Source organism: Netta rufina, assembly GCF_964035555.1.
Source record: "Netta rufina genome assembly, chromosome: 2".
Taxonomy (NCBI): Eukaryota; Metazoa; Chordata; class Aves; order Anseriformes; family Anatidae; genus Netta; species Netta rufina.
In genome coordinates, this window is record NC_140124.1 from 1,674,764 (window position 1) to 1,689,410 (window position 14,647).

Consider the following 14,647-nt stretch of genomic DNA (forward strand, 5'->3'; position numbering starts at 1 on the left):
CACAGACCCCTCTCTCCTTACAGTTGTCCACTTCCTACCCCTGACATCTCCCTGAGGACTTTATAGCACCTGAAAGGCAGAGGCAGCAGGGTGCCCCTTTCACACAGCCCCCTCCTGGGAAAGCAAAGCAGCCTCGCTCACAGGGACAACGAAGGGGCCTTGTCTCCTCTGCCCTCACCTTCCCAGGAACAGGAATCTCATTGATTTCTCTCCCAAGCTCCCTGCCCAGCCGTAAGGCCTTGCCTCCCCTGCCTTCCACTTTGCAGGCTCTCATACCCGTAATTTCTTGCCAGCACTTGTGGGAAGGGATGTGCAGCAAGTTTCGTGCACAAAGGGTGGGAAAAGGAAAGGCAAAGGATCGGCAGGCAGGTTATAAAGCAGGCAGCCCTCTCTTCTTGCATGCATGCAGGCAAAAGAACCACAAAACCCACTGAGAAGGTCTTTTTCTTTCTTTCTTTCTTTCTTTCTTTCTTTCTTTCTTTCTTTCTTTCTTTCTTTCTTTCTTTCTTTCTTTCTTTCTTTCTTTCTTTCTTTCTTTCTTTCTTTCTTTCTTTCTTTCTTTCTTTCTTTCTTTCTTTCTTTCTTTCTTTCTTTCTTTCTTTCTTTCTCTCTCTCTCTCTCTCTCTCTCTCTCTCTTTCTTGCTTTCTTGCTTTCTTTTTCTTCCTTCCTTCCTTCCTTCCTTCCTTCCTTCCTTCCTTCCTTCCTTCCTTCCTTCCTTCCTTCCTTCCTTCCTTCCTTCCCTCCTTCCTTCCTTCCTTCCTTCCTTCCTTCCTTCCTTCCTTCCTTCCTTCCTTCCTTCCTTCCTTCCTTCCTTCCTTCCTTCCTTCCTTCCTTCCTTTCCTTCCTTTCCTTCCTTTCCTTCCTTTTTCTTCCTTTTTCTTCCTTTCTTCCTTTTCTCTCTTACTTTCCTTTATCTCTCTCTTTCCCTCTTTCCCTCTTTCTCTCTTTCTCTCTTTCACTCTCTTTCTCTCTCTTTCTCTCTTTCTTTCTCTTTCCCTCTTTCTCTTTCTCTCTTTCTCTCTTTCACTCTCCTTCTTTCTCTCTCTCTTTCTTCTTTTTTCTTTATTTTTCTCTCCCTGTCTCTTTCTTTTTCTTCCTATTTTTTTTCCCTCTTCCCTTCACCTTTCCCCTCCCGCCCCCATCAGCCCTTGCCCATCCCCGTCCCTCCCGGCACCATGCCTCCTGGAACGTCGCAGCACTGCTCTTTCATGAGCAGTGTGTGGTATTATGACTCCGGCGATGCTGAGCCCTGCCAGCACGCCTCAAACCACAGGTATCTGACCCCGTCCCAATCCCCATAATACTGATTAATGTCCCGATTCACCACCCGATAGGGCCGGCACCGTCTGTGGCCGAGGCAGAACACCACCCCGCTCCTCACGCTCTCTCCTCCTCCCTGCAGACCCCTATCCCTTTGCTCGGGGACGGGGGGATCCGTTCCAAAAAAATCCCACCCCGTGGCAACCGCGGGCAGGGAGCGCGGGAGCTGCCAGCGGCGCCGGGAGCCGTGCGAGCCGGGGTGCAGTTACAACAAGGCCAGCTCTGTGATTACGGCACATTAAGCCCTCAGTGCAGTGCAGGCTGCTCTGGGGCATGACGTCCTCCTCACTCCAGCCGGTCAGCTCCGGCATCCTCCCTTCCTTCTGCTCTCCCCTTCGGCTGGGATGGGGAGGGAGCCCGGAGGAGAGAGGCTGGAGGGTTCGAGGTGGTGTTCACCTGGAGCCGGGGGCAGCCATGGTGTTTGAGATGTGGGGGGAGAATGATGGGGATAAAAGGTTTGGTAGTAGGAGGACTGGTTCCCAGAGTGAGAAGCGCAGGCTGCAACCCACTGCAAGAGGACCTGCAGCCAAACCAACCCTGGAAGACGTTGCAAAAGGTGTCTGTGCATCTTCCTGCAGGGATGAAGGCATCCCCGTGCTCCAGGAGCTGGCAGCTGCAATCCCAACAAAGCCCATTTCAGCGTTGTGGATGCTTCAGATGTGGCTGTAACAGGGACTGAGCTGGGCACCCGTGAATTGGGACCTGCTGCAGCATGGGACCCCTGCCCATGGGACCACAATTTATCAGCTAATCCTGTACGAGGAAATAAGTCCACTGGGTCCTGTTCTCCGTCCCCTTTGACTACGTTCATGTCCATATGGCTACTATATCTTTTTCCCAAAGCAGCGTGATGTCATCCAAAGCACCTCTTACAGACCATGGCACACCCAAAATATGAAATATATATAATGTAATATATATATTACATTTATATATATATATACATATATGCGAGGGAGCATGCTGGCAGTGAAACAGCATGGATGACTGAAGGGCACTTCAGCCCTGGGCTGCCTAGTTTTGCTTACTAGTAAAGGCAAAACCCCATCATCTGGGAATTTCTCTAAGCATTACCAAAGTCTTGTCTATCTCCTCTTGTCTGGCCTTTTCCTGGGCTGGAGGAGCAGCCCTGGTCCTCACTGCCTCCTCTCCCTTGGCTGGTTCAGAAAGAGCCTCTTGCCCGATCGAAGGCATTGCCAGCCCTTGGGATGAGACATATCACTGTCTGCTGCCCTGCTCCAGGGTTCAAATATCAACCCAAGGCTTTAAGCAAAAGCCCTGGACCTTCCTGCAAAGTGGTTTTATCTCCTGTTATCTCATGTCCTGAGATATCATGTCCTGATATACGAGTTATCTCATGTCCTGAGATGTCATCTCCACCAGAAATATCCTTCTTGTAGGAAGGGTTATCAGCGTTGCCTGCTTGGGCACCATCAGTTTCCAGCTGATTTGCAGGAGGTGTGGGACCCCTTACAGTGACTGCCAGCCCTGCAGAACCATGGCTGGAAGAAGAGATGCTAATGCTGGGGTTTTGGTGGGTCAAATAACCCTCTCTTCCCAATTCCTCCTGCTTTGCATTGTCCTGAGGGCTTCTTGGGAAACATGGGCTTCCTGACCTGATGCTTTTGGAGGCATAAACGATGTCTTTGCCTTGTTTGCTCTCTGCAAGATGTTAACTCTGAACCTTAAAGAAGTACTTCCCAATGCAGTATTCTGCCGTTTGATTTTAGATGTCCATTTTGGCAGCTGAGGGCTTAGGGCCAGAAGTAGGGTAAGGAATAACAGCACTGCCAAATGGCAACGGGGAAAGTGCTGAGCAAGGAAATTCAGAATAGAAGCAAAGGCTACTGTCACAGCAGTGAGACAACGTGTAATGGGTTTGTTTGGTGAACCAGTAGTGTTGATAATAAGGCTGATACTGCCAGCAGAGTATATAGGAACTAGGAACTAGTTTGGGAAAGGAGTTGGATGCCCAAGTTTGCTAGGTCTTTCTGCAAACCCTATGGGCTCTCACCCAGCAACTCCACTGATGTGCTATCACGCAAATTTGGCTGCACTGAAATCACAGGAGGGGTGTTGATTCACGTCCATGTCAGCAGAAACAGGAAAATTGGCAAATAAGAGGATACAGGGATCCACCTGGGCAGGGTGTGAGGGCCGGGCTGTCTGCTCCTGCTTCACCTCACACTTCTCCTCCACCCAGCACTGTTCGTGGGCTGGCAGTCAGTTGACCCCTTGGCTCGGCCATCGTTCTGCTTATCTGGGTAACTGAGAGTCCTTATCTCCCCGGGAAGCGCTGAGTCAGGTCAGCCCAGCACATGCCCGCATCGACCCCTATGGAGATCCTCTCTGCGTGCAGACTTGTTGGCACAGAACCAGGGCCGGATCCTCACCAGGGGGAAAAGTGAGGATTGATGCTGTTCCGCTTTCACCAGCTGAAGCACTCTCCCCTCCCCCTGCTTCTGCAGAAACCTGAGTCATCTTTTGCTGATGACAGAGTAAATTAGGAGTGCACATTAGCTGTGACTTTGAATGGCCTAATTTCCCATTTACAGCCCTACAAAACACACACAAAAGGCACCTTAAGTTCAATTTGTTGACCGCACTGAGGCTGTCGATGACACTAAGGAATGCTAAGACAAAATCAGTATTAAAAGTGGGGTAGGAGAGAAGAAAAAGCAATCATCTATTGTACAGTCTGCTTGAAACACTGATGACAAATTTACTCAAACCTCCTAGATTCAGACATCACGATTTGGCATCTTTTAAGAAATGACCCAAATCAACCACTGAATTCAGCCCCATCCTGTTGTTTGAAATAAATCCAGCCTGCCAGCATGCCTATCATCCTTCCCCACCACCACCACAGCCAGAAACAAAAATGACACCCCCTCCCTTCGAGATATCCCCCAAATTGCTCATGTTTAAACGCTTTCAAAAAGGCATTCTTTGCACAAGGCAGCAAGCCACAAAAGAAGCTACTGAAGCATGGCTTAGCATGGTTTGGAGAAGCATGTGGAAAGTGGGGGCTTGTCATCCGACCCAGATCTCTCGGCTTGCAGGATCCTGTCCCTTCCCATCCAGAGGCAACCCAGGATCAGGAGGCTGGTACCAGCAAGTGCTGGCTGGGCTCCTCCGATTCACCCTTTGGCTCCCTTCTTATTTCCCTGCAGTGACACTGATTGGCATCAGATGAGACTCTCTTGGTCCTTCGGCAGTCTACGGGAACACCACTGATTTATGCCAGCAGAAGGCTCTGGCCCCTTGAGCTTTGTGGTTTCTGTGATGAGGTTAAGGCAAATCGCAGAGAAAATCTGATCCCAGGAATGAAGCAAAAAACAACAAACACACTTCATTGTGGTGGTGAAAGGCTGACAGAGAAACACCAGGCATGGTGGGAAATGAACTGGGGATGAAGCTGGTGCTGTGCAGCGGGATCATATGATGGCATGCTCCAAGACTGCTCAACAAGGCTGCAGCATGAGTCAGAGCCATGCAGTTGCACCCCCACGCCCACTCGCATGGATGTGCACACATAACAGTTTTGCACCAGACCCCACGTCTTCACCAGCTGAGGAAATGAGACCTCCAGGCCCACCCAGTGCCTTTGTGGTGCAGTCAGAGATGCTCTGAGGTGGGATGCTCTGTGGCTGAGTGTGTCCCTGAGGATGTGGGGCAGCTCGGAAATTCATGAGTACACATTGCTGACATCTAAAGCCAAGCAAGGGGAACCAACCCCATCCTGCTTTGTTCCGTCCAGTGGCTGGCTTGGGTAAATGCTTCTGCATCACCCCCAGCCCTGATAATTTAGCGCAAGTGAAAACAAGCCAAGTCTGTGTTAGATATAGTGCATCAGACCCTCTGAATACCTACAGGCTATGTTTTAGTGAGCATGGGTATTTAGACTGAAAAATCTTTTTTACCTCTTGATTACAGAACCATCTCTCTCTCTCTATTTTTCTCTGGGAAGAACAATAACAATAAACCATGTTTCCAAATGCACAAGCCCTACCATCACTCCCTGCAAATCCTCTGTGCTTTTACTGCATATACAGAACCAGAAATGCCTGAAAGCATACAGAGATTAAATGGAGAGCTAAGTCACAACTCCTGGTCTCATCTCCTTAGTGAAGAGGTTCATTTCAGAGCAAACAATTCATTGAGCATAACCTCAAGAGCACTGGAAGAAAGCACAGGCTCAAAGAAAGCCTTGGAGATGCAAACTCTGAAAGGCACAAAGGCCTCATAAGCTGATGGCTCTTGATAAGCCAACAACACAAGGTTTTGAAGTTGTATGCATAGGTTACCTCTTAGCAGTTCAACCTCTTACAAGCTCTCTCCCACTTTCATTTTTAAAAGAAATTTCCTGTATTTTACTGAGCTGAGGGAGATTGCAAACCATGAAATGGATATGCTGCATAATGTTGCTTTATTGATCTTACTCGTTGAGTGCAGCCAGGAGAAACAGGTCATTTCCTTGCAACCACTCGCCATAGCCATTGTCTCAAAGTTATTTTAACTCCAACTGCTCGGTGTCTGAAAGGAGGAGTGGTTTGGGATGCAGCAGTCAAGAAGAAAGTCAAGGTAACATTGAAATACGGCAGAGGTTTAGACAATAAAAGTGGGGTAGATGGAAATAGCACACAAAGTTCCTGGAAATCAGCCCACTGAGTTTTGAAATTTGATTTGCAGCTTTGGAAAACCAAAAAGGCTACTGGTGATTTGCTCCTGGAGGAGGTCAGATATTTCCTAAAGCGTTTTGATCCACAGGGTCAGCAGTCCCATGTGCCTGCTAGGTTGGTTAAACACTTGGCTTTCTTTCTTCCATTGCCTCTTAAGAGGTCAAAGACAGCGACAGAAATGACAGAGCTGCATGAAATCAGGGGAACAGCATGGAATGGGAAAAGGTGAACAAAGACGGGTTCAAATCATGCTCCCAAGTCCATCAGTCCCAGAATTCCTGGGCAGAGCAGAGCAAGGATGTCCCCAGCTTCTGAAAACCTTCTTCCTGACCTGAGTTAGGAAATGTCCCCCTGCACCTCTGCTACTGCCACCGTTCCTTGTCTTAGCATGCAGGATGGGCCCAGGGGTGCTGCTCTTCCTTGACTGCCCAAGGTGTATAAAACAGGTGAAAGAATAAGGCAATGAGATGAGGATTAAATGACTCGCTAGTGGTCCTAAATACTGTCCCCAAAGACCCCACTGGACCTCAGTTAATTTATCATTTGTCTTTCACTACAAGTCCAAGAGATGGTAGCTCCCTGCCATCTCCTTTGTACCTTGGCCCTTGGCAAGCATAAGGTAAGTTTGGCAAACCATTCACTTTTCTGTTAAAAAATACAGGAAAATAAAAAAGAAAACAACAACATGTAGGTCCCAAGCCAAAGTTCAGTGAAGGGAAGAGAAGAGAAGGTTTTCTAAGGACACCCAGTGACTTTCAAACTGTCGATACAGACGTGACTGAGGCTGCTTCTTGCTCTCTGTGTGAGAAGACCAAGCAAACACATACTCTGAAATGCCTGGAGAGAGGGGAAGGGAGACTGAAGTAAAGATAACATCGAGGAACCCTGATTAACAGCAGGGCAGCCATGTGAAAAGCGAGATAACCAGCTTGCCCTAGCTGCTGAGACAGCAACTCCTCTACCCAGACACCGATCTGGGGGGGTTTTCAGGAGGCCAGGTCTCCCCTCGATGAGCTGCCCTTCCTTATCTGATGGACAGCTAATACTCAAAGTCGTTACGGTGGAAAACCTCGAGGAGACCAAACAGCCGTGGACTTTGAAGGCTCATTTGTTCTGCATGTCGGTTGGGTCAGGGAGGTGGGTTAGGGCAGGGCAGCAGTGCTGCTCCAGGCTACATCCTCTGCAGGTGAAGCCGAGCAGCACAACACACGTCTCCGAGCCTAACCTCATTTTTCCCCCAAAAATGGAGAGTGTGGTCACTTCTGGTCCCCATGACCCGAGCCATCACTGCAGGATGGAGGATGTGGGGGCTGTACACCAAAGCAGGATGGTTACACACGTGGTGTCAGGGTGAAGCTGCTCACATCACTGCTCTCCTCCACTCCCCCTTCTCCCTTCTGCTCCCCACCTGTGTGCCCTGACCTCTCCCTCGTGTATATCAGGAGCTCATCCAAACCTTTGCTGTGCAGACACCATTCACTGACCCAGCAACAAACCTTCTCCCACATTTATTTCATTTTTTCTTCCATCCCGGTTTAACTTTCGTGCCAGCTCAGTTCGACCATCTCATGGAGAAGGAGGTAGAGTTCCAGGTAGGTGGGACCACACCTTTCTGAGCAGATTTATTGGGTTACTTGATGTGTGTCACAGCAGCAGGCAAACATCTCCCTGCTGCCTGTCCCCTGGGTCCCCTCCAGCCTGCCTGTCCTCAGAAATATAGGGCTGCCCCAGCAGGAGAGGAGAAATGAATTCCTTCCCTTGACTTCACCCCACCCCAGCTACAATACTTGAAATATTTAGCTTTCACCCAGCGATAGCACAGTCCCTGCCCCTGCTGAAATGCCTTGAGCCAGGGACTCTAGAGGGGTGAGAGGGAAAAGGGGCAGAGAAGTCTGCTTTCTGCCTTGCTGGATAAAGGGAAATATGTGTGGGCAGAAAGACAGGCCAGCCTTACAGAAGATTTCAACAACTGAACAACCGCCTGGGCGCTGTCAGAGGGATTTATGTAATGGGAGGATCAAAGTACAGCCTGATAAGAGGGTGCCATCCATCCAAAATTTTCCATTCTTGAATATTAAGTTTCTGGAAGTCAAGCCAAGCTGGGTCTCCGCAGAGAAAGGCGGACCCTAAAACACAGAGCACCTCTACCCGCTGGCAAGGGTCAGCCTGGCCCCATTGGAAATATCAGTGTTAATGTCAAGCCATGCACTGCACGCATGAATTTGGGTGTTTTTTTTTTTCCCATGACACATGACAAGAGAGCTCAGGGTCAGACCCAGGCAGGTATTCTGCTGTATTTCAGCTCCAGGGGTGATTTTTTTTTTACTGCTGGGACTGTGCTGTGGAAGGTGCAGCACAAAGATCACCTTGATGACACCAGTTCCTGCAAGGCCAGCCGAAGCTTAGGGTGTTATGGGGTGAGCAATCCACATGATGTTATAACATCCACGTGGGTGCAGCGGGAGACAGAGGAATGTGTTGGGGCAAAGTACCTCATCTTTAATGCAGGCTGATCCTGTTGAGGTCTTCGTTTCAGCCAGGGGCAAAGGGGGTGGAAGGAATAAGAGTCCAAAAGGACAGAGAGCGGGGCAGGCTGGTGGGCACACAAATAAGTGCTGGGCTTCATCGCCCTTTTGCAGCGGTGTGGGATGAGGATGAGGATGACACGGAGCACTTTCTGCGAAGGATCTGGATCTGCTCTTCCCTCCACCTCTTTGTGAGGCACGAGGCAAATGCAGCCACTGCAGGGATCAGCTGGGGCCAGAAGACAATGCAAGCTCTGCCACCAGCCGGGGGAGCAGGATGTCACCCCTTTTGTCTTTCAGAGTCACTAGAGGAGCTTTGCCACCTCAACTCCATGCTGTTGGAAGCTGGCAACCTATAACTGGGATTCAGGGCATTCCGCATGGTCAATTCCACTCACTGGTCAGTTTACCCTAAAAATCTATTAAAAAAAATAAAATAAATCCCGACTTTAGCCTATTTCCAAGAAGAAAACCCTTTGCTTTCTATTCCCTCCTCATGGGCCAGTGGGAAGGATCCTGACTTTTATTTTTGGCCAGAATACGAGTTAGATAATTTTTTTTTTTTTTTGCTTTTAGCCTGACTCCTGAGAAACCGAAGCACGATGAGTGCGTGTCTGTGCCCCAAATAACTGCAAAGCAGGGACTGATTTCAGCTGCCTTTCCTCGGGGGGCTGAGCAGCACATTCCCAAGCACATCCCCATGGAGGGAAAGCCTCCAGCCTGCACCTTGCACCCAGGCAGAGTCCTGCATTGGTGCACCCAGAAAAGGAGCTGATGGATGCAGAGCTATGGGATGGCTCGTGCTGTCGGGGCAGTGATCTCAAAATCATTTTTCCCAGGGACGTGGGAGCACAAGGATTGCTCGGCGGTGGTCAGGGCAGCAGCTGTCCCTGCCGGGGCTGTCTGGAGCAGGGTACCTCTGGCTGGGACTGCAGACGCACCGCCCTCGCCGGGATAATCCTGCTGATCCCAAAAGCACCGCTTCGGGGCTATTTCGAGGAGGTCAGAAACCAAACAACAACTGCCTGGACCTAAAAGGCGCACCTCGGGTTTCATTTCCTCCAGCCTTGACCCTCTGTGCATGCACTTGCCCTGTTGCTTTCCAAGCAGCAATCTCGTGCACCAAGCCCAGCCTGCTCAGGTCGGACTCGCCGCTGGGCAGCTGAACAGTTTTGGCTTGCATGGGATGAAATCACAGCCCCTGCATTACCCCAATGCAGAGGCTTGTTTGCTTTATATTTTGCGGTCAAGTCTTGTATAATCCAGGGATATCTGCTAATCCTAAAGTACAATAACAAAATTTGTATCTTTCATAAATACGCAGGGCAGGGATGGGCACGCTCCCAAGCATGTGTGGAGAAAAGAACATTTCAGACATTGTTTCCTTACACTCGGAGGCTGCCTTTATTTAATGAAGTTAGACAGCTAGTTGGGATTTTCAGGATCTCTATATAGGATTATTTTATTATTATTATTCTTTTTATTATTGGCCGCTTTCTGAGGCAGAATGAGATTATCATTCCCTTCCAGCTATGAACTATTCCACTTCAAATCCTTCCCTTTTCCAGATCCGTTGTGAGGTGGTTCTGATCAGAGGAACAATGAGGAATAAATCAAACATTGACCAGCACCTCCTTAATCCAGTGGTTTTGCCCCTGAGCACTGGGGTCTCAGCTGCTTGGTGACAGGAGTGTCACCAGTGCGAACCAGGAGAGCTTTTTTCATTTATACCAAACCCTCCTGCTGCAGATGAATGCCACACAGCTTCCTCGGGAATTGGGGCTGGGACCCTCCTGAAAATGACCTGGCCGAGTTTGTCCCTGTTTTGGGTGATGCCTGCAAGAAAGGGTTCCCCATCCCTCTCTGACACCCCCTGAATTTCCAGGGGAGTGCTCCAGCTTCTCCGCAAATCCAGAGGGAAGCTTCAGCTTTGCTCAGACGGAGGGGCCAGGGCTGGGGAACTGCAGGGATCAGACTGGGCTGGAGCCCGTCCTGCTGGCCAAGCGCAGCCCCCAACGGCTCAGCACCCCCCTGCACCCACTATCTCCGGTCATACAGATCTCTGCAGCTGGCTCACAGTTACCCATATCCTAAAACTGAGTTATTCCAACCCAAATCCTGCAGCAGGAGCTGGGTAGTGGCTTTATAATTATTATTTTTAATTATTCTGCAGAACATCTCCGCCAATGATAACCCAGCTTAGAGTGGCACAGGTCGAAACCAAGTGAAAACTGAACAGATCAGCACAGCAAACCATGGGGGTGCGGGCTGGGAGGTGGGAGGTGGGGAGGCTTTCCTGCAAGCAGCTCTGGCAGCATTTTTCTGATAAAAACACGGTGCCCACACCTTAACTCCTCCCGCACCCCACTGATGTCGGACCCACTTTTATAGTTCCTTTGGCACACCTCATCCTTTCAAGCCTGTATCTGCAGGGCTGTCTGGCTTCAGGTTAATCTGTCTTCCCCATCCGTTTGACAAAATAGAAGAATTAACCCAAATTTCCCTTCTCAGCATGCCAGATTTGAGGCGCAAAGCACTCCATTGATAAACTAATCCCCGTTGCTGTTTAAGCAGGTGTCAATTGGGAATATTCCCAGGGAAAGGCAGGGAGACCTCCCCAGATTGCCAGGAGACCTGGAGGAGAGCAGAGCTTCACCCAGTCCTCTCCCCACATCCAAAGCAGCCATCTGAAGCCCTTGGCTGCCCCAAACCTCTCAGCTGCCCCACTAAAGCCCAGGACCGCTATGGGTTCGGTGTGGCCACAGGCTCACGGGGAATCACGACTGGTGCACAATCAGTGATTCTCCCCCAAAGGGAGACCACAGAGCTAAAGGTGGGTGAGAGGGACACATCTAACCCCGAGAGAACCCACTCCCACACCATTTTAACGTGTGCTGATTCCTCTCCCATGCCTTAGAGTTAACGCAGGGACATGCAGCCTGCACTGTGCCGGGCAGGGATTCAGCTGCCGGCCTCCTGCCCCGTGATGTACCGGCACGGACGATGAAAGAAACCATTCCCCATCCCTGCTCCAGCGCTCCTGCCGCAAACAGTGCTTTTATTGTCATCCTCGCCTGCTGACAAAAGGAGCAGCGGGAGCGACAACTTCAGATTTAGGAGCTACGGTGACCCATTTGGGCTTTGCCAACGGGGGGACGCAACATGACCGAGCAGCGAGCAGCCCAGCAGTCGGGGCCAAAGCTCTCCTGCCTTGGGTCCTCCAGCCTCGGGCAGCTGAGCTGTGCCCTGAAGCTCTGCGTGGCTTCTGCCTCTGTCTGGGGGAATCCTCCTGACTCAAGCAGGACTTTGTTTGGCTCTGCCATGGGAGCAAAGACCTGGTACCGCTTTTAGCCCAGTCCAAAGCATCTACGGAGCCTCTCTCTAAATTAAGTCCTTGCACCCCTCTCCTTCTGCAGCTATCCTCACTGATTTTTCACTTGTTGCTTGTACGAGAGATGCGTTAGGTGGCTTTTATTGGTGGCGGCACATAAAACACGCAGACCTGCCAGGCGAACATCAAGCATTTACACAGCCCTTCTTCCACTGAGACATCACTGTGCTGAAACACGCACTCGATGCCATACAGTGTTTTTAAAGTTAAAAATCAAGTTAGTTTGGGGAAGAAATTTAAAAAAAGAAGCTCTAGCCACCCTGCAAGTTGTTCCCTGCCTCGCAAGTGGCTGTGCGGTGGGATGACATGGGTCTGGCCGCCTTGCTCTGCCTAAGTGGGTGCTGGAAGGGATGCAGGATATCTCGGTAACCCCTGGATTTCCAGGGCAACTTTTCAAACACTTGAGCAACTTTTTTTTGTGTGTCAGCAACAGGTTTGCAAAGCAAAGGAAGTGTCTGAAACGTGCACCTCAGCTTGGGCCCAATTAAAACTAATTTGGGTTTCTGGTGGAGCGGTTCCTGACTGATGCCCAGGTCTGGCATCTCCCCAAACCTGGGGCATGGGGGGCACTCAGAAGCAAGAGCAAAGCACAGAGCCTGGGATCTGAAAAGGTCTGTTCTGGTGGGGTGTGAAAAGTTAAAGCAAACACTGGAGACACGAGACAGCTGAGACGCGGTTCTCTGGTCCTCTGAACCTTCTGGAGGTACTGGGATGTACTGGGAGAGGGAGCGAAGTGGGAATGGGACTGGTGGTGGGCTGTGGAAGCTTGCCTGTCTTTTCTGGATCCTGAAGTTTGCCCAGCTCCATCCTGGCTGTTTTTCGAACCCAGTTTTCACCGCTACCAACAGAGACAACAACGCTAACAGGAGTTTGGTGCAGCAGGGCTGTGGTGTGGGGGCAGCAGGTGCTGCAGGACCTACAGAGCCTGTCAGGATGAACCCTCAGAGCCAGTCGTGGGCACGGGGATGCTAAAACAGCCTAAGAACATGGGAGAAACCTCAACTCTCACTAAAACCTCCGAGAACCCACAGTTTCTTCCCCCCAGCATCTCTTAGTTTTCTCTGGGCTTGCAAAGATTTATTTACACTTAGAGGTAGACCAAGACAGGGAAGGACTGCAACAGCGTTTTTTTTTCTGAGGGGCTCTTTCTTTTCATTTACTGGTGAGGTGTTTTTCATCCAGCACAATGCTGGAAATGTGGGGGAAATCCCTCCCTGCCAGCCCTGCGCAAGGTCCCAGGCAGTTCCTACCAAACCCGGGAGAACGGGCCCAGTGTGACAGTCCCTGGAGGGGCAGGGGGGACCTGGCTGGAGCCAGGGGCTGGGGACAGCCGGCTCCTTTCCCAGCACATCTCCATCCCCTGGGGGAAGCAGACACCACTTTAGGTGGTGACCGTGCCCCTGGCTGCACCAGAAGGCACTGAGGGACGGCAGCGGTGGTGGTGATGCCAGGGATGCAGAAAGCAAGCAAAACTCAAATCAAAGCAGCACGCCCAGCAAAGAGTTAATATCTGGTGGCTGATTCTAGGTGACATTCACCTTCGCTCCTGCAGAAGGACCTTGGTGACCACCCGGGGCTGCAAAGGGGGTCTGCAAACCTTAGCCTGTTCCCCATCAAGGCTGTCCGGGCAACCCACAGCCCTGCTGGCCACCTCTGCCTCCCTCTGTCAAGGTTTTCTGCCTCCACGTGTGCAGGAGCAGGTGAAAGCAGAGCCAGGTAGCAAAGGGTTAATACTACTTTCGTGCTCCTGAGTGTAAACTGTCTGCAGTCCCCGTGCTCTGAGGTCCTCTCCAGGAGTAATCCCGGAGAGGAAGGCACTGTTTTGCTGAGATTAAGCAGATCTACAGATTAAGAAAATCAAATTAAAATTAATATTATTTTTTTTTTTGGGGGGGGGGGAGAGTGGGGGGAGAAAAAGAAAAATTGCCCTTTCCTGGGAGGTGTCTTTTGAATTATCCCTGCAGATGCTTTCCCCAGAGCCTGTCAAACTGCACGCGTTGCTGTCCGGAGGGGTTAAAAGTGATTCAAAACTCCTCGGGAAGCACAGACATTTTAATTCCATCTGGTGCAGCCACTGAGCCAGCTGCGCGCGGTCTGCCAGCGCAAGGAGCCACCGGCCCCCAAGAGCTGGGGCTCTGCCTTCTGAATCCCTCCGAAGCCCCAAAATCCCTCCTGAAAGCCCTGAAGCCCCGCTGCAGCAAAAGGCTCGTCCGGAACGCGAAGGGAAAAGATCGAGGGACTCACCAGAGCGTAGACTGAACTCAGCACGGAGCAGCAGAGGATCAAACCCAGGCTGTGATAAACCAGATATGATCCCATATCCAAGAGGCTCCTTCCAGCATCCAAGCTCGCTCGGGGAAGTAGGAGGACGAGAGGGTCTTCCAGCGCTCCGGTTGCGGATGATTTCTCCTTCTCCTTCCCTCCCGCCCCCCCTCCAGAATTTGTGTTTGTTTGATTGTTTGTTTGTTTCCACAGTTTTAGCCAGAAAGGCACATGACAAGAAAGCCCGGTCCTTTGCTTCGCTTTCTCATGGCTGGAGATTCTGGGCAGCTCCCCTGAGCGCAGCGGAGGAGCCCATGTGAAGCGGAGCAACTCAGAGCTGCAGGCCCCTGGTGCTGTTTGTTTTCCGTGTGCATCGTCTCAGAGCAGAAAAATCACATCCATATGTCAAAACTGCTATTCTGTTTCCTTTTTATGAGGCAGTGGGAAGTTCAAATAATTTCTTTGT

The 14,647-nt window shown here is 50.6% G+C and overlaps 1 protein-coding gene across 1 annotated transcript in view; it reads right to left on the reverse strand.

Moving 5' to 3' along the window:
• Positions 1–14,238, reverse strand: part of PTH1R (parathyroid hormone 1 receptor) — a gene marked incomplete at both ends in the record, with an annotated part of 113,629 nt that extends 99,391 nt beyond the window's left edge. Inside the window, one exon of the mRNA XM_084282956.1 lies at positions 14,164–14,238. Coding sequence (XP_084139082.1) covers positions 14,164–14,238 — 75 coding nt within the window. The remainder of the gene's footprint in view (positions 1–14,163) is intronic.
• Between the last annotated feature and the right edge of the window lie 409 nt (positions 14,239–14,647).